The 17,393-nt window shown below is 37.8% G+C and overlaps 1 protein-coding gene across 2 annotated transcripts in view; it reads left to right on the top strand.

Moving 5' to 3' along the window:
- PAX3 (paired box 3) overlaps positions 1-16,870 on the top strand; it is a 98,990-nt gene extending 82,120 nt beyond the window's left edge. For both annotated transcript variants that reach the window (XM_019021643.3, XM_004033270.4), the window contains exons 8-9: positions 14,575-14,821; positions 15,328-16,870. In XM_019021643.3, coding sequence (XP_018877188.1) covers positions 14,575-14,821; positions 15,328-15,362 — 282 coding nt within the window. In that variant the 3' untranslated portion in view covers positions 15,363-16,870. The remainder of the gene's footprint in view (positions 1-14,574; positions 14,822-15,327) is intronic.
- Positions 16,871-17,393: the final 523 nt, after the last annotated feature.

Genomic DNA, 17,393 nt, shown 5'->3' with positions numbered 1-17,393 from the left:
AGCTAGAATATGTGTGAATGATTGTAGAGTGGGCTTTCTAGTTTCTCATCAAGCAATTAATAGACACTATAAGGATAGCCAAAGCATTTCTCTGTCTCTCTCTCTCTGTGTGTGTGTGTGTGTGTGTTTGTGTGTGTGTTTGTGTATGGGTACAATAGTTGGTTTTTGTTTTATGTCTCTAATGTATCTTTTCCCTGGAGCAAAGGCTGGGAATTACAGCCATTTGCCAAATGGCGCATCATAGATGCCCTCAGTCCTTTCCTCAGAGAAGGTCTCAGCTTCATGAGGGGCTGGTGTGAAGCAGTGTCTCAGGGAGGTCACACCTGTCCAGATGGTCAGAGCTTGGCAATGGACTCATCTGTATTTGTGACAGCCTAAATCTCAGAATACCAACAGCAACCTTTAGAAACTCTGATGTCGTTCCTCCTCAAGTTGCTGAAAGGGTCTGTGCATTATTTAATCACTGGCAAGTTTTTCTTGTTCTGAGGGAATCAGCAACAATATCTGGGGAATATTTTCATTTTGCTTATTAGAAAACTGAGGCCAAGGCAACACAATCATTTAATTGATGGAGTGAGCTAGTGGCAGGGTTAAGAGCCAACTCTATGTCTTGTCTAGTTCTTACTAGTTCTTCTATGAACACAAATTACACATTTTAGTGGCTGGTCACCACCAGAGGAAGCATAATGTCCTAAGAAATTTCCCAAGGGCTGCCCCAGTGATATTCGACTGAATTTTCTTGCAGCCATGGTTGAATGGCTTCACAAATGGTGGGCTTGGCTTTTCATTCTATCGAAGGCTGCATGTGTCAGGGAATTTAAGGAGAGATTCTCAGTGATGCATGAGAAGGTGGAGACAGGCTAATGACCTCAAAATTTTCTACCATCTCTGGATAGCTGTTTGAACTGCATAACCTTTTTGGAGATGGGGCTTATAATGAATGACAAAATACGCTCTGGGAAGGAAAGCATTTAACTCACTGCAACACGGGCTGTCTTCTTTAGTACCATCCTTCTGAAAGTTTCTGTTCTGTTGATGTGAGGACAATATAGTGCATGGGGTAATACAGACCATTTATGTCCCCTCCATCCCCAGAGAGTACATTACCAGCACCTTCCTACACATGCAGGAGGAAAAAGGAATGCTGCCTTGGAATACGGAGTACCGAGGAAGTACTACCATATGCTCAAGATGTGAGGCTAATTAACATTTGGCCCACGTTCTTCTAATTAACTTTTCTTTGCAAGAAATACTACCCTGACTGCTCCCCCACCCCCAAGACACACATAGCCAAACTCCCAAAACAAGACCAATTAAATTAACAAACTTTTATCATTTCATGCCTCACCCCCCACCCAACTTCTACAAACTCCACAGTTCTTTGTTAACAGTTTCTAAAGATTTCCTGAGTGAAATACAGTATCAGTGGGTTACACTGTTTCTAGGAATCTTTCCTATTGTTTTGTAGTATACAAAATGGGCCAACTTGGCTGCATTTAGGGTTCATCAACCATTGCAAATGATTCTTCAAATGTTTTGGGTTTGGTAAAACCTAAAACACATTTTTGCCAAGCACTTTTCCTCCTTAATTTTTCAAACTGTGTATTTTAAGGAAAATTTGATCCATATGGTTTTGATTCATTTACTCTTATATCACTGACATTTTTTTTCCTATGAAGCCGTTTGATATCCAAGAAGCTTTCTGAGCCTTTCCTACATTCATTTTAAGCATTTTCCTCCCTGAAAAGAGGAAGTTCTGTTTGCAACCTCAGAGCCCATAAATTTTGAGTTCCTCTCAATTCAGCAATACTTACAAATACATTTGGTATAAATCTGGATTATTATGTTTATGTTTAGAGCAGATGGGCAGATTTTAGTTTCTGGTTTATGAGTGAAACCAATGACAAAATAAGAAAATAGGCTTAAATTACAAAAAAAAAGTTTTGTTTTAGAGAACCTTTAACTGTTATTAATAAATCCCCATGGTAAGAACTATGCCGTGAGGCCTGGTTTCAAGTTTTGTCCAGGTCTTGGGTAAGATGTAATTGAATAACCAGTACACCTGTCCTATTTCATGGATAATCTACTGAGGAAAGAAAAAGTTCTCATAAAGATTTGTGTACTGGGCTTGAAAAAGCCTGAATGTTTGCCCACCACTCAGCACCACTCAGGAACAAAGAGGAGGTCTGCAGATCTCATCAAGTTTATCCACCATTCATCTAGTAAGTTCGACTGAATCATCACAGACTTGTGTTGATGAGATACCATCTCTGAAATAGACCCAGAAAGAGCAGATAGCTCTTTACACTAATAAGACTGTGGTTAATGGCATAAAATGTCAGGATCGACTTTTTGTTCTTATTCACATTTTACAAAAGCAAACCTTTAACTCTACCACCCATCCAGTTGCTTTTAAAGAATAATATTAAAATTGAGATTATTAGTGTGTAATGTATGTAAATTGCATATTTGGTGTCAGCTACGCCTATTAGGAAGCTTCTTCGTTTCATGCATATATGTATTAGACTATCGTGGTTCCATTTCAAATTAGATTTCAATTGCTCAGCACAGTTCCTTTTGACAAACATTTGTTAATCCTGAAACTTATTAGGAAGAAGCATTTAAGTGTTAATATGTGTACACAAAACTCAAGACTGCTTTTGATTTCACTTGCCATTTTTGGGACCACAGTGCTAACAATGATCTAAAATTCTTTAGCTGCCAAGGCAAAATGATGGTTGTTTGCTCATCCAGGGGGTAAGGACTTGTTATGTGGATGGGATATAGTCATTAAAAATTGTTGCATTGGGTACTTCTCTGTTTCATTTGTTGCCGTTAAAATCTTTCCTACTATGGCTTGGTAATTCCTTGCCTTTCTCTTGTGCTGTTGATATAGGTCAAAGCAATAAGGTTCACCCTGGTGGTACAGCCAGCTTCTATTTCAAGATAGCTAATTTTTGGGGACGTTTTTGGGTGCGCATCCAGAAGCTACCTGATGCTAGTCTTGTTGATAAGGCATTCGTTCCACACACTGGTTGCAAATTCTCTGCCCTTGACCTACCTTTTTCATTGTGAAGAATCAGACAAGCAAGTAGCCTGCCACCAACCTACTTCCCAATGGAGGGGCTTTCTTCCCTTTACTCTTTCCAGGAATTTATCTGTAGAAGAGAAAGGAGTGATTTTGATTAAAGAAATTTGTTGGGTGTCAAACAAAGCTGGGGGCAGAGAGATATTTTTTTACAAAAGTGGCAGCCTCTCAAAGGCTTGAGCCTCTTTCTGTTTCTTTTCTAAAGCAGTTTGTGTGCTGATTGCCAGGGCTTCAGAAGCCTCCATGTTTGTGAAGGCTCAAGAATGTTTATGATCATAAACGAGCCCATTTCAGCTACACCAGAATAACCACTGGCCATTTGGAGGTTTCCATTCTGCCACATTAGGTTTTCGAGATGTTCTGCTCATGGATGAAAACATGGCTGTTAATCCATTTGTTGAATCAATGAGCAGGCTGTAATTGACCTAGTACTTTTGGTTTTTCTCTGAGGCTGTGGTTGCTACTCTTAAGGGTATGAGGAGAGCCCTGGCTTATGTCAGCTCCAGTCATAGCCTCTTGAGTTAGTTTAATTTGGCAAATTGTGAAAGAGACAACGACCTGGCCCAAATCTCCTCTTTAAAGAAAGGGAGAATGTAGCACCCAGTGACTGAATCTTACATCATGTCACTGAAATGAGCCAAAAGAAAACCTTCCTTGCTGAATTAATTATTTTTGTGTCTGCCGAGTTGATTTAAATAGAAATTCTGTCAGCTATGTTCTCCTGTATGTTGGACAAATCAAATGCAACAACCTCGTGTTTTCTTTTTTAGTCCCATTTGAATTCCTCCAGCTTTTGAGTTGAAAAAAAATGAGCATTATTGCTTAGTCTATAACTAAGCAACTAGGATAAAAAGTTTTTCTTTGTAGTCAGCAATACATAGCCGTGCTAGATATTATGTGGGGCCAATGGCCTGAATCAACCCTTTATATGTGGGTGGAATGCGATGTAAAGCTTTTAATTTATTATTGCATTTGCAAAATGGCAATATCTTCAGAAATCTGAATACTTGCATATTTATTCAATTAGGGGATGAATGTGTGCTTTGTACTACAGACACAGAAGACTTGATTTAGTCATTAGTTGTATACTATTTGTGTGTGTGTGTGTGTGTTTGTGTGTTTGTTTTTCCAAAGAATCTGTCTCTGTAAAACAGTCTGGGTTTCATCAGAGGTGTATATTTTTCAATGTATAGTTTAATATTTAAAAATTGCTCTTGACATTTAGCTCCAATTCAGTAAACTAGAGTTTCTGAGATTAGCGATTGCATTGCCCCTGCTGATCAATGGAACAGATGGCAAATTGGGAGACATTTGGGGACAGTGCATTTTGCAGAATAATGGGGTAGCGTGTCTACATTGAAGGGAATATTTCTTAGCTGTGAGATGACTGTTCGGGTAACCTTTAGCACTGAACTAATGAAAGAAGCAAGCATTACTTAAAGAAGTAACTCTTCTTTTTTCTCACAAAAATACTGATGTCTCATTCTGGGCAGATTGCATTAAAAAAATCTAGTTAAACTGTTGCATCTGTCCTGAGATTTCAAAATACCTGCTGTAGAGATGATCCTCTGTTTGTGTCACTCTATGCTTCTAGCTCAATGTCAACCCTTCCATGACTCTTCCAGGCAAAATTTCTTTTTTAGCCTCTATTGATGCCACATTATTATATTTATACCTTGTTGAAACACATACCAGACTCTACTCTATTATAGTGTATCCACACCCCCACTGCCTTTGATTATAAGCTTCTAGAGGAATGATGCTATTTGAATACCCTGAAACCAAACCAAGCCTCATGATAAAGACTTGTTCCCCAGAACAGGCTCTGTAGAACAGTGGTGTGAGAGAAAAGTATTCTGAAGGTAAAATTTGGTAAAAGTCAGAAATTTATCCCTTTACCTTTCAGTGTACGAGTGCACATTAGCCTACTAAATGCCCTGACAAGTCTTGCGGTAAGAAAACATGTTTAATTTTGTTTAATTCAGTGTATTCTAATCTGATTATGGAGCCCTTTTGTTGAATACCAAACTATCAAGTTTTAAGGAACATTTCCTGGGATGTACCGAATAATGGAAAACCCATGTGGAGACCTAACTCTTGATCCATTTGTTTCTAAAATGGCTTCTTGATTTTTTCCACAGGTGAATTTTTTTTTCTAATTAATGTCTGATGGTGTCTTCTGTCTCAACACAGTGTCAGCCCTTTGTGTAAGAACTTAGAGTAGGGGGAGACTAATTTTAAAGAAGAGGCTATAAACTACCTAATAATATTTAGGATGAGGCAGATAAGGGGGTAAAGGAAAAGAAAGAATTCCTATCTAATGAACTGATTGCAGTGTGGGTATAACTCATTAATCTAAAGACAGCACCAATAGAGTTCAAACTTAGCCACTTACTAGCTGTGCATTTTCACATAAACTGTTTAAACTATCTCAGCTTCTTCTATACCTTCTTGTTCAACTTAGACGATACTAAAAAAATTGTCTTGTAGACTTAGGCTGAGGAACATTAAGTGATTTTTGATAAAGTACTAATGCTATTGCAACAGGGTTTCATTATTGTTGACTTAAAAATATCATGTATGGCCAAGTGTGGTGGCTCACACCTATAATCTCAGGACTTTGGCAGGCTGAGGTGGGATCGCTTGTGTCTAGGAGTTTGAGACCAACCTAGGCAACATAGTGAGACCTTGTTTCTACGAAAGATATAAAAATTAGCTGGGAATGGTGGCCTGCACCTGTACTCCCAACTACTCAGGAGGCTGAGGTGAGAGGATAGCTTAAGCCCAGGAGGGTGAGGTTGCAGTGAGCCGTGATTGCACCATTGCACTCAGCCTAGGTGACAGAGTGAGATTCTGTCTCAGAAAAAAAAATTATGTGAATCTCTGACAAAAATATACTTTTGCTTGTCCATGAAAAATAAAGCAAACACGGAAACTGAGTGACATCAAAGGAAAGGTGGTATGTTGGTAAATTGGAGTATTTTCAAGTATTCTACTTAGACATTTCAAAGATCTAAGGATTCATATTGATGTCCATTTAGAATGCAGTAACTCTAAGGTGGCTGGATAAGATAGTCTCCAGAAATATAATGTACTAAGATCAATTTATCTGAGAAATTCTGGTTACAATAGCATGATAACCCACTATAATGAAAACTAAAGTCAACCCTTTATTCCATGGGGCTAGGAGCAGGGAGGGGAGAGGGTCATCCTGTTGTTTTTCTTTTTGTATTCTAGTTTTGACTTATTGAAATATAATATTGACATGAATGTATTTTTGAAAATATACAGTCCATCTTCTATAACAATAGATACTGGGTAAATTAGAAGCAAGATACTTGCCTCAAAGGCAGGGGAATCTGATATGCAGTGATGCTTCTCTCTCACCCGCCAAGGATAAGGGTAGCTAAAACATCATGTACCATCAAAAAGTTTTGGAACATAAGGGACAATCTAAGTGATTTTGAGTTTATCAATTGAGGAGCATTTTTCAAAATCACTAGATTACAAAGATTTTATTTTGCTAGGATCTGCAGGAACAGAATTAGTTTCTGAAGATCAAAGTAGGTTCTGTATGTTGCCAGCCTACATCAAGTTGCCTGTGCAGTAGGAGACATAACCACTGCCCAAATTATGACCATAAGCACAAGTCGTCAGGTGGAAAAGAGGACACGGCATCTTTATTGGTTCAGTGTCCCTGGAGTTAGGTATGGGAGAGAATTAAGGTAAATACGATTTTAGCTTAATGGTGTAGTAGTTTCTAGCTTTTGGGAGACTGTGTTCTCACATGTTGTCTCACATTTGTAGAGTTGGTAGAAATTCCATTAATTTGATTAAATTTAATTTTTTTTTGAGACAGAGAGTCACTCTGTCACCCAGGCTGGAGTACAGCGGTGCAATCATGGCTCATTGCAGCCTTGACTTCCTGGGCTCAGGTGATTCTCTTACCTTAGCCCCCCAGTAGCTGGGACTAAAGGTGCATGCCACCATGCCCAGCTAATTTTTTTTTTTTTTTTTTGTAGAGACAGAGTTTTGCTGTATTGACTAGGTTAGTCTTGAACTCCTGGGCTCAAGCCATTCTCTGGCCTCAGCCTCCCAAAGTGCTGAGATTATAGGCATGAGCCACCACATCTGGCCAAATTCCATGAATTTTAAATGAATGCTTATTCTGCCTTACAACAGAGCCTATGAAACAGACCAGCAAGTGTTTTCTAAAGAGTATGTTCATTCTTAGACTTTTGCAAGCCTGTTCTCCATTTCCCCATGATTACCAGAAATACCTTTCCTGACATTTACTCATCAGTATCACAGGTAAATCAGTATCACCAGGTCTTTTCAGTTGGTTCTTTTCTTTATCTTAAGGATGTACCTTCCTTCACAAGAAAAGGGTAAGGAAGTGTCTTTTCTGTAGTCTTCAGACATTTCATAGATGCAATCTTATGCTATTGACTTTAGGCAGCCACAGAAATATTTGCTTACATCATACATAGTGTGAAAGAAAGAAGAAATTTCCTTGTTGAGCTGGACAACCATTTTCTTCCTTTAGCAGATCAGAATGTCTGCCCTACATGTTGTTAGAGTGGTAGGTAGAGGGAAAACTTTTAGGGAAATGGGAATATAGTATATATAGACCAACATTCCTCTGCTTGGGAGAGGCAGAGTTGAAGCTCTTTTCACTAAAAGGCAGTATTTCTAGTTTATTATAAGTGATTTGTGAGTCTCAAATGGGACTGTGAAGTTAAAGGTCACTAAGATTTGCATTTATGAATGGTTATTAGGGTGAATCAGCCTTGCATTTCCTTACATGGAAGTTTGGTTTACAGGCAATTAGAGAGAAAATTTTGAATGCCATTATCACTGAAGTATGGTGAGATGCCCAAACATAGAGCTTTTCTCTTTCTATATTTAGAATCCCAAGTCTCAAAGGGTCAAGTAATATTTAGCAAAAGTATCCTAGAGTAATCATGAAATGAAACCAAGATACACATTTGATTTTCCACAGTCATGTTCTCAGACTGGATTTTGAAACAGTGATAGGTTTGAGCACACGCGCTTTAGAGGGCTATAGTGGTTGTGAGAAATTTCCTGAAATGAGAAGAGTTAACAGCAGGTAATGTCATTCCTCCCAGAAAGAGTTTGAGGCTCTGTGTGTTAAGTGATGAATGAGGGTATCTGACCCACATCTGTTTTACATTAGAATGGAACATTGCCCTGACATCCTCAGGAGCATTTGTCAAGATTCCCTGGACAGAGCTTCTGTAAATTACATGCTGCAAATGTGTCAGGGTCAGATAAGAGGATATCATTAACTCCTCCAAGTTTACTCAGGGCTCTGTCAGTCCCTCTTAATATGCTAAGGGCCAACAATTTTCCTGAGCCGTTTTGTTATATTTTTCATTCATAGAAGAAAAAAATATTTGCTATAGTCCCCCAATATTGCACATGTTCTTTTCCCATAAATCATATTAATTGTAGACATGGTCACAAAGCATATTAAATGCAGGCATGCGTAAATGAATTAAAACATATGAGAATTTTATTATGCCCATGGTGGGTCTAACATAGTCAAATACCAGTGGTATTAACTGGCATGCTTTTTCATTTAGGTGGAATGAACTTTTTCTTAATGGGCTTTACTGATAATAGATGGACGTGATATGGTTATTCATCACTGGCTAGAAGTAAACTAGAAGTTTTATATATATATATATATAGATATATACATATACATATATACACACTTTAGAGGGAAGGCTAGAAGCCTGAAAAACCCTTTATATCATACAAAATCATAATTCACAATGGTTTTTTAAAAAAACAACTAAATGTGCATATTAAATGTTAAATTAGAAGAACATCTGCCTAGTTAAGAACAAGTATCTATGGTTATGCAACTCATTTCTGCGCTAATTCTCTGTCTAGATTTATATTTTAGTCATCAGTCCCTAAAGAATATTGCTATTAAATTTAACACTTAGCTCTATTGAGCAATAGGTATTCAAAATAATTGATAAAAATAAGCTATTTCTGTGATTGGTCACAGGGCTGGAGAGGAAACATACATAATCCCTTAGAGTTTAACTGAGACAATACTTACTGTACTCTACAATGAAAACATGGAAATGTATGCTGCATATGAAGCACACTTGTCTGGCACTCATACTTTTTCATCATGCATTAAGCACAGCTACTTGTAAAATGTAGGCTAAGGATTAAAATAAAACATGCACAGGTTTTCTATCTGGTTAGGTAAAGGTCAGTCTTGGCCTTTCCCTAACTCTCAGGATGGGTGAGAAGGTCACCACACATACCTTAAGAGAAACTTCTGCCTTCAGGCAACTTCCCTCTTACAGCTTTCAAACAGACAGGACCCAAAATCTAATTATTTAGATGCTAATCAACTGCAGGATAATTCCTAAGGCATTTGAATCTGAGGACATTTTCAGGAAAATCTCTGCTCTTTAAATTTAGGTTTTTAACCTCAAAGATACAGTTACTGAAATTTAACCATTAGATGACTCCAGTAACACCCATATTGGAAAAAACATTTGGATAAACATTTGAACATTTTTGATTGGTTCCGAAAATAAATTATATCTAAATAAAAAAATATAGTCAGTAGATTTTTGGAGGAAAGGATGGAAGAATAAAAAAACTCTTTATGTCATACAAAGCTGTAATTCACATTTCTTTTTTAAAAAGAACAAACTAAATGTGTATGTTAAATGTTAAATCAGAACATCTGACTACTTAAGAACAAGAAAGAAAATAAAGACGTGAACCAAGAATTCCTACTAAAGAAAAAAGAAGCGCCTGGATGTGCACCATAATTTACTGAATCATTTTAGATTTCTGATAAGCTTCAGGCACTTTCAACTGATGGGAAAACCATAATGCTTGTGCCAAGACAAATATTTTCCAGACATGTCATTTTAAAGGTAAATCTTAACTTGGCCCATAGTTTTTATCTTTTTTATTTAATCTTGCAATAGGAAAATTAATTCAAGAGAAATATGGCATGGAGCAATTGTAAGACTTAGTTTTTCCTGAACCATATAATCTTCCAATCAAGATATAAACAACCTATTTGGAATTCTGAAACTTGAGAATGAGTTTAAAGAGATCTTCAGAAAATGTCTCTCTAATAATGCAAAAGATGGAGGAGCTGCTAGAAGAAACGTGGACATAAATTCGGAAGCTTTGAATTTGTTTTTAAAGGCTGTTCAAAGAACAATTTAGAAACAGTATGAGGAACGTATTTCGGAGGTAACAATTTAGAAATCTGCTCAACAGATTTTTTTTTTTTTTAGATGGTTCACAACTAAAAATAAAAAGAAAGAGTTCTCCTTGCTTCCTTTTCTAATGAGACAGAGCAGAGATCTTTATTAAAGAAAAACTCTTTCTGGTCATTGCATCTCCTGGATTTACCTGGCATTTAATGAGTGTGATCAGTGTTCAGGAGACAGAACTGGGTAGCCTTGAATTTGTTTCTTTTTCTTTGAAATTGTTTGTCAAAACTAGGCAATCAAGCTTCTCTCATACCCCAAATTAAAAAAAAAAATTGGTACAAAATGCCAGCCCTGTAGTAGAAATATCTTACTAATAGTTTAAGGGGAGGGCAAAAAAATCCACTTTACAACAAATGAAGATTTGATTTTAGGCTTTGAATTACAAATTTGAAGGAATTTGTAGGAAAAGCGTGCATAAAAGAAATTCTGACATTATTCTTAAAAAGAAAATGTGACTGGAAGACATTCCATAACCATAGTGGATAAGTTCTAAGAAGTTCATTTACCAACTTCTTTGTGCACAGAAATAAATTTCCATAGCTTCCCTTGAACCACATGAAACGCAAAATAGCTTTTAAAGAAACATACATGAAAGTGTAATGGAACCCTTCTACAGAGATTTGAGGTTTTAAATTATGTGAGGGGAGAGTAATGCATTTTCTATTGATGTCCTCACTCCCCCCGCCAACACACATTTTTAAAAACTGTAAAACAGTAGGTTTTTAAAATGGTGTATATTCCTCAAGTTTTCTCAGTGTGAAATATTGAATTAAATCACATTATAATTATTTATTAATCGCAGTTTCAGGCCAAATGTAGGAAAATGTTAGTGCTGTATTCCCCATCCTTTTAAGATTCTTGAGATTATGATTATAATATGTGACCATCACAGTGGAAATAAGAACTTGTGAATGTCTGCCTTGGGGGCTCTATCAGGGAAGTCAGAGGAACAAAAGATAACTGGTCTCTGGTCCCCTCTATGCTCTCACATCAGCCCCTGCAAGTATTGGGCTGCTGTGCTGAGCACTGTGGCTAAAGGAGATGCCCTCACTAGCTTTCAGTGTGTGACAATAGTGACACACAGGAAGACCTTGCAGGTGTCCTTCCTATTTGGTCATGTTTTGGGAAGTCTTAAAGCTACTCAGCCCTGCAACCTTTGAGGAACTATCTTTCTATTGCCCTAATATGGCTCTGCAAACAGGGTATCTTCTCCACCCTTCAGTAGATATACTTCAAGGTCTTAAGAGTTAAATCCTTTCCTAAAGAATTTTCTAACGCAGCGACTGCCAAAAGTTGCTTCATGAACAACATCATAAGCTGATTTTTGCTTATAGGAAGGACATGTTTCTTCTCTTCTAGGACCTTCTTGGGTTCCCCCATCCCCTATAATTAGTTATTGCTGCCTTCAAAGTTATGCAAACAAAAAATGTATGGCAGGGGATTTTTTAAAAAGTTTATCACAAAAATGTACATATAGCTCTTGGGAAAGTGTGCATGTTTTGAATAAAATTCTGCTCTGAGCTCATCAAGTATAACTGTACATAGAGCATTCCATTTCTCCCTTAAAGCGACATACCATTGACTGAATTTCAAGTAAGTATCTTCATGAAGGACAATATTAATTTAGAGTTTATTTTCCTTTTATTTAGTGCCACTGGATATCTTTCCTCTCTGGATTGATATATTACAAAATTGCTTTTTCTAAGTTTTTGAATTTTGCTTAACACAACTTATTCATGGTAAAATATTTGCCCTGTGCGATTGTTCCCTTTCATTAAACAAATCACATTTTTAAGTGTTTTTATGTTCATGTCCAATCTCACCCATCAGGATCGCACACGAAAATGTACTCCTGATTTGAAAGGAGTGTGTTTGGCACCAAACAACCTCTAACTTAAAGACTCTTTTCTTCTAAAAGAAATGTCTAATTTGGGCTGAAATTTCATAAATAATAAATTAGTGTATCAATTGAAGTTCATGAATTTTCCAAGTATACACTTATATAGAAATCATCTATATAAGCTCAAAGAAAGGCAAAAAGAACCCACGTAGATGGAAAACATATCCAGGAACTAATTTAAATGCATTCTTAGTTATGTTGAAGTTTTTTTAAATAGTGAAATGAAGAAATTGCTATAAACGATGCTGGGCAGGGCCCTAAAAGAACCCACATTCTAGTGATTTTCCATCTTCCTGGAATTGTCAATCCTATTGATGCTTACTTTATTTTGTGACTTTCACTTTCTCCAAATCCCCAATAAAACAAAACTAGGCTCTGCCACAAATGATGTTTTGTGTTTTTTTTAAAATATAACTAATTTTTAAAAATTGTAAAAAAGGATGTTTTACCAATATCTCAAAAAATTTTAGATTCCTGGGATGTCTTTCAAAATGTGGGCATTGCTGTGTTGCTTTGCCCACACGGGCCCACCTTCTCATGTGTGTGCATAGACAATAACTCATATGAAAGAGAGACAACAAAATGAAAAACAGGATTTCTGGGGAAGGCAGGGACATCCGTTCAAATTTTCTGTTAAAATGGAGGAAGAGCGGATAATTGATAATCCACAGAAGGTGGATCTCTTTTTCTCTGTCTTTTGGGGCCAGCTGAAGATGGATCAGCTCAGAGCTTTAGTTCAAGAAGATTTTACTTAATCATAAGGATTACGCAAACCCTTCCCAAAGGGAATTATGGGATCCTTGTTTTTGGAATCTGAGTTGAGATGCTTTCTGGGAAGCAAAACTAGACCCGCCCCCGGCCTGACCTGCCTCTCAGATTCCTGCCTTACTGGAACTCCTAGATCTGGGGTTCTATTGCCTGAATTATGAGAGTTATTTTGCAGTTAGCATGAGGGCTTATAGTCAGGGCTTGGTTGTCATTTCTGCCCTCTCCTCTTTCTCTTATTTGCACACTTTAATCTCTATAGGCTTCACACTTCCTAAAATAAGACAGGACTGTTATGGAAATGTTGTGGAATTGTTGGATACTGCATTTAAATACTTTGTAAGTAGATGTGTCTTCGGGGGGGCTCTTGACCTGGCGTTAGATTTCTTTTGCAATTGCTTTTGAACCCTGCCACAGAAGGGTACACAGTTTAGAAAAATCGCTTCCTCTCTCGTGTGGCAGTTTTCCAGCTGCAAAATTAATTATCCACTTACTTTCACTACAAGGAGCTGTAAGGGTCAGGGATCTTGAGTTGGTGAAACACTTCACCATGTTGATCTGAAAGTTATTCTGTCACAGGCTATTTTTCTTTTTTCCAAGTTGTCTTACTCTCCAGGTTATTTACAAACTGAACTTTTTAAGACCATGTTTGCATTTCAGGCTTGTCTTTCCTTTTAACACTTCATATATATATATATGAAATGGTGGTTTAGAGAAGAAATAAAATAATAGGTAATGGAGGCTTTTACTTGGAGAATCATTTACATTTCATTCATTTGGCACTTAATATGTGTCAAGCACTCACTGCTTTAGGTGCTGGGATATAAAGATGAATAGATTGCTCCTCTCAAAGCTCTCACCAGTCAAAGCAGGTGACTGAACTAATGAATATACAGTGGGAGGGGTAAGTAAAGTACCAGAGACCATCAGGAAAGGAGTAAATATTTCTAATTACCAAAGGATGGCCAAGATAAGGAAAGGGGCTTTCTTGAGAGGGAACACTATTTAAAAAAAAAAAAAAGGCACAGAGATCTCAAAGTACATGAAAAATAACTTGATTTGGATTCAGTTATCTTTTAAAAATATAAGCAAATGACTGTTTAAAAATCACATGTGAAACTTCCAGATATAATGTATGAATAGACATTTTTCTATATGAACAGATACAATTTCTCCCTCTTTTCATCCTTTTTTTCCCCTTCTTTGAAATTCCAGTCTGATTTTATCACTAGGGACGTGGTGTAATCTCTCTCTTTCCTCTTCTCCTTCCTTCTTTTCCTCTTCCCCCTCTTCCCCCTCTTCTCCCCTCTTCTCCCTCCCCCTTTCCTTCTTCTGAAACTGCAGTCAGATGTTATCGTCGGGCATGATGTAATATCTCTGCCACTTAGAATTGGGGTCACAGTCTCCTGGACAGCTCTTTAACAGATTTCCAAAGAAATAAAAACTGGACTGTCAAGTTATTCTTTCAGCTGTAGGCTGCAATCTGGATCTCTCTGCATTTTAACCTCTTCCCAATCTGGCTGTTTTTTTAGGTAATGGGACTCCTGACCAACCACGGTGGGGTACCTCATCAGCCCCAGACTGATTACGCGCTCTCCCCTCTCACCGGGGGTCTGGAACCTACCACCACGGTGTCGGCCAGCTGCAGTCAGAGACTAGACCATATGAAGAGCTTGGACAGTCTGCCAACATCTCAGTCCTACTGTCCACCCACCTATAGCACCACAGGCTACAGTATGGACCCTGTCACAGGCTACCAATATGGGCAGTATGGACAAAGTAAGCCTTGGACTTTTTAGGGGGCAATTTCTCCTGGAAGGGAGATAAACTCAACTCTTCCTTAAGAAAGGTGAATTAGAGGCAAGATTAAGCCACACATGCCGGTATCAATTTTTTTTTTTTTTTTTTTTGCAAAGCCAGCTGACTGTTCCAGCAGGGGCTTCCTTATGTAATTATTTTCTTAACTGATGTCAACAACATCTTGCGGTTATTAATTGTTGAGACGTGAAACCTGATTGCCACTAGGTAAAACACAAGGGTTGGCCAAAATGAAATAATCCCTGACATTAGAAACACATGTTCTTAATGAGGTCAGCTCCAGGATCATATGGGGGATAATCCCAGGGACACAAAGTTGTGTCAAACTTGTCTCAGGAATAAAAATATTAGTCTCAAGCCTTTGATAGCACGGTATTAAATATGACATTGTCAGCCTGTAGCTGATCTTGCCCCTGACTGTGAATTGTCCCAGCATGACCTAAAAAGCTGCGTGTGTTTCCTTACAGGTGCCTTTCATTATCTCAAGCCAGATATCGCATAAGTGAACTGTCCACTTGGAGCTAAAACTGGCCCTGTTTCTGGTCTTCGCAGCCTAGATATGAAGAATCTGCTCAGAAAACAAAAAAAATTACCCTTTTGTTGGGGGGGGCGGTGGTCCCAATAGGAGACAAAGGAAAGTGATCGATTTTCTTCCTCCAATAGTTGGTTTCAAATCCTTTTGAACACGTTCGACAAAAGCAGTGGAGAAGAGGAAGACCTGGAGCAATAAAAGACAAATGCAACATTTTAAGGCAATGGTTTCACATGGTTACATATCAAAATATCCCAATTTTTTAGTGCTGATCATCGAGGAGCTAGAACATTCCATTTGCTTGTGTGCGTGCGTGTGTGTGTGTGTGTGTATTGAGATTTACCCAGACTGGTTTGGGCAAGCAGACTGTTCTAAAATATAATAGAATACCCTAAAGTATAACATGTCGATGTTCGATGCTGATACTTCTACAACTTTAAAACTGCTCACTTCATGAAGCAAGAATGGAGGAATCCTTGACTCTTACACACTGGAAATTGAAATAAAGATAAATGCAACCATTTTTAGGAAGCTAGACTAGCTGTAAAGGACCTCCTAAATAAATTATTTGTTACTGTATCCTCATTTGTAATCTAGTTGTCAATAAATGGCCCGGACATGTCTTGCTAACAGGATATGGGCTACCAGGAAGAAGGACTTGTTACCCTTTCCTGTGTGGGGAGAGGTGTGTGACGTTTTTCCAGTTCACATTTATTTGGTAGCCCACCTGGGTTGGAGGAAGGGCATGGTGGAGAGAAAGTGACATGCATTCACATATCTGCTTATCAGTGTGCAATACTGTGTACCTCATGGATGCTTTGGCAATGCCCAAGGCGATATAAACAAAATCAGAAGTATATTTTTGCAGGTGCTTTTATTTTCACAGCCCATAATTCATAGTGATAGAGTGCAGTGATGTTTGCCATTTGCTGGACAACCAACACCCGGGTTGCTCCTTTGATTAGAGACCAGATCAGATAATGATGCTTTTAAACTGATTACGTTTACATTCTTCTCTTTTCTATGAAAGGCAGGGCAAGAACAGAAATGTTCACATGGCTCTCATGTACTTTTAAATTATACAATGATATCCAATATTAAAAGATTATAGGAACTGAGGTTTACATACGTTTGTGTGGTGACATTTTAGAATGTCAATAAATTTGCTTTTTGAGATGTTGAGAGGAACAAGAACGTGGAAGGCAGTGTTATTTATTTCTTTCTATTCTTGGAACCATGAATGAGGTAGGCACAAATACATTCCTTTTAGAGTTAAGAACTATGACGTAGCGAGTTAGTGAGACTAGACATAGTACCGAATTTAGTTCATGCATTGGTCTTAGAGGGTGATGGAACAAGAGAAGTACTATCTTTGTGTTGCAGCCTCAACCAACAACAATGTGTTGTAAAAATGTCTTTCATGTAAAAAGTGCAGTAAATATTTACTATTTATAATGAATAAACAGTTATGAAAACTTGCCCACTACTGCTTTTTTGGGGGAACTGGTGAATGTAGTATAAATGAAAACTTGGCAATGGGGAGCCCAATGTACATGTACTTCACTTCTGGTGGACCCTTTCTATGAGAGTATTCTGTAGACAAATAAGGTTACACAACCCACAGTTGTATTCTCTTGAAGAAGCTTGGTTGAACACACTTTTAAGGATTGAAGTTTATGTTTTTATCAGTGTAGCATCTAGAAAAACCCTTCAGTTTAGCTTCCTTCATCTTTCTTTGGTTCTCTCAGAGTTATCCAATCCCTTTACTGTCACTTAGAGATATGTTTTCCCTGGAGGACCCGGTTCCATCTTCATCTCTATGTCATCTCCACGGAAATTTTTATTTAAAACTCTCATATTTTATTTATTTTATTTTAGCAGCCTACTTTATTCTTCATGAAAGATATTACTGCCTACTTCATTCATTCTTCTTTTCTTCCTTCTCCTTCCCTCCCTCTCCTGATCCTTTCTCCTCTCCCTCCCTCCTTCCCTTCTTCCTGA

This window comes from Gorilla gorilla, chromosome 11 (assembly GCF_029281585.2).
Source record: "Gorilla gorilla gorilla isolate KB3781 chromosome 11, NHGRI_mGorGor1-v2.1_pri, whole genome shotgun sequence".
Taxonomy (NCBI): Eukaryota; Metazoa; Chordata; class Mammalia; order Primates; family Hominidae; genus Gorilla; species Gorilla gorilla.
The sequence above is the reverse complement of the archived record's forward strand: the minus strand, read 5'-3'. Positions and strand labels throughout refer to the sequence as shown.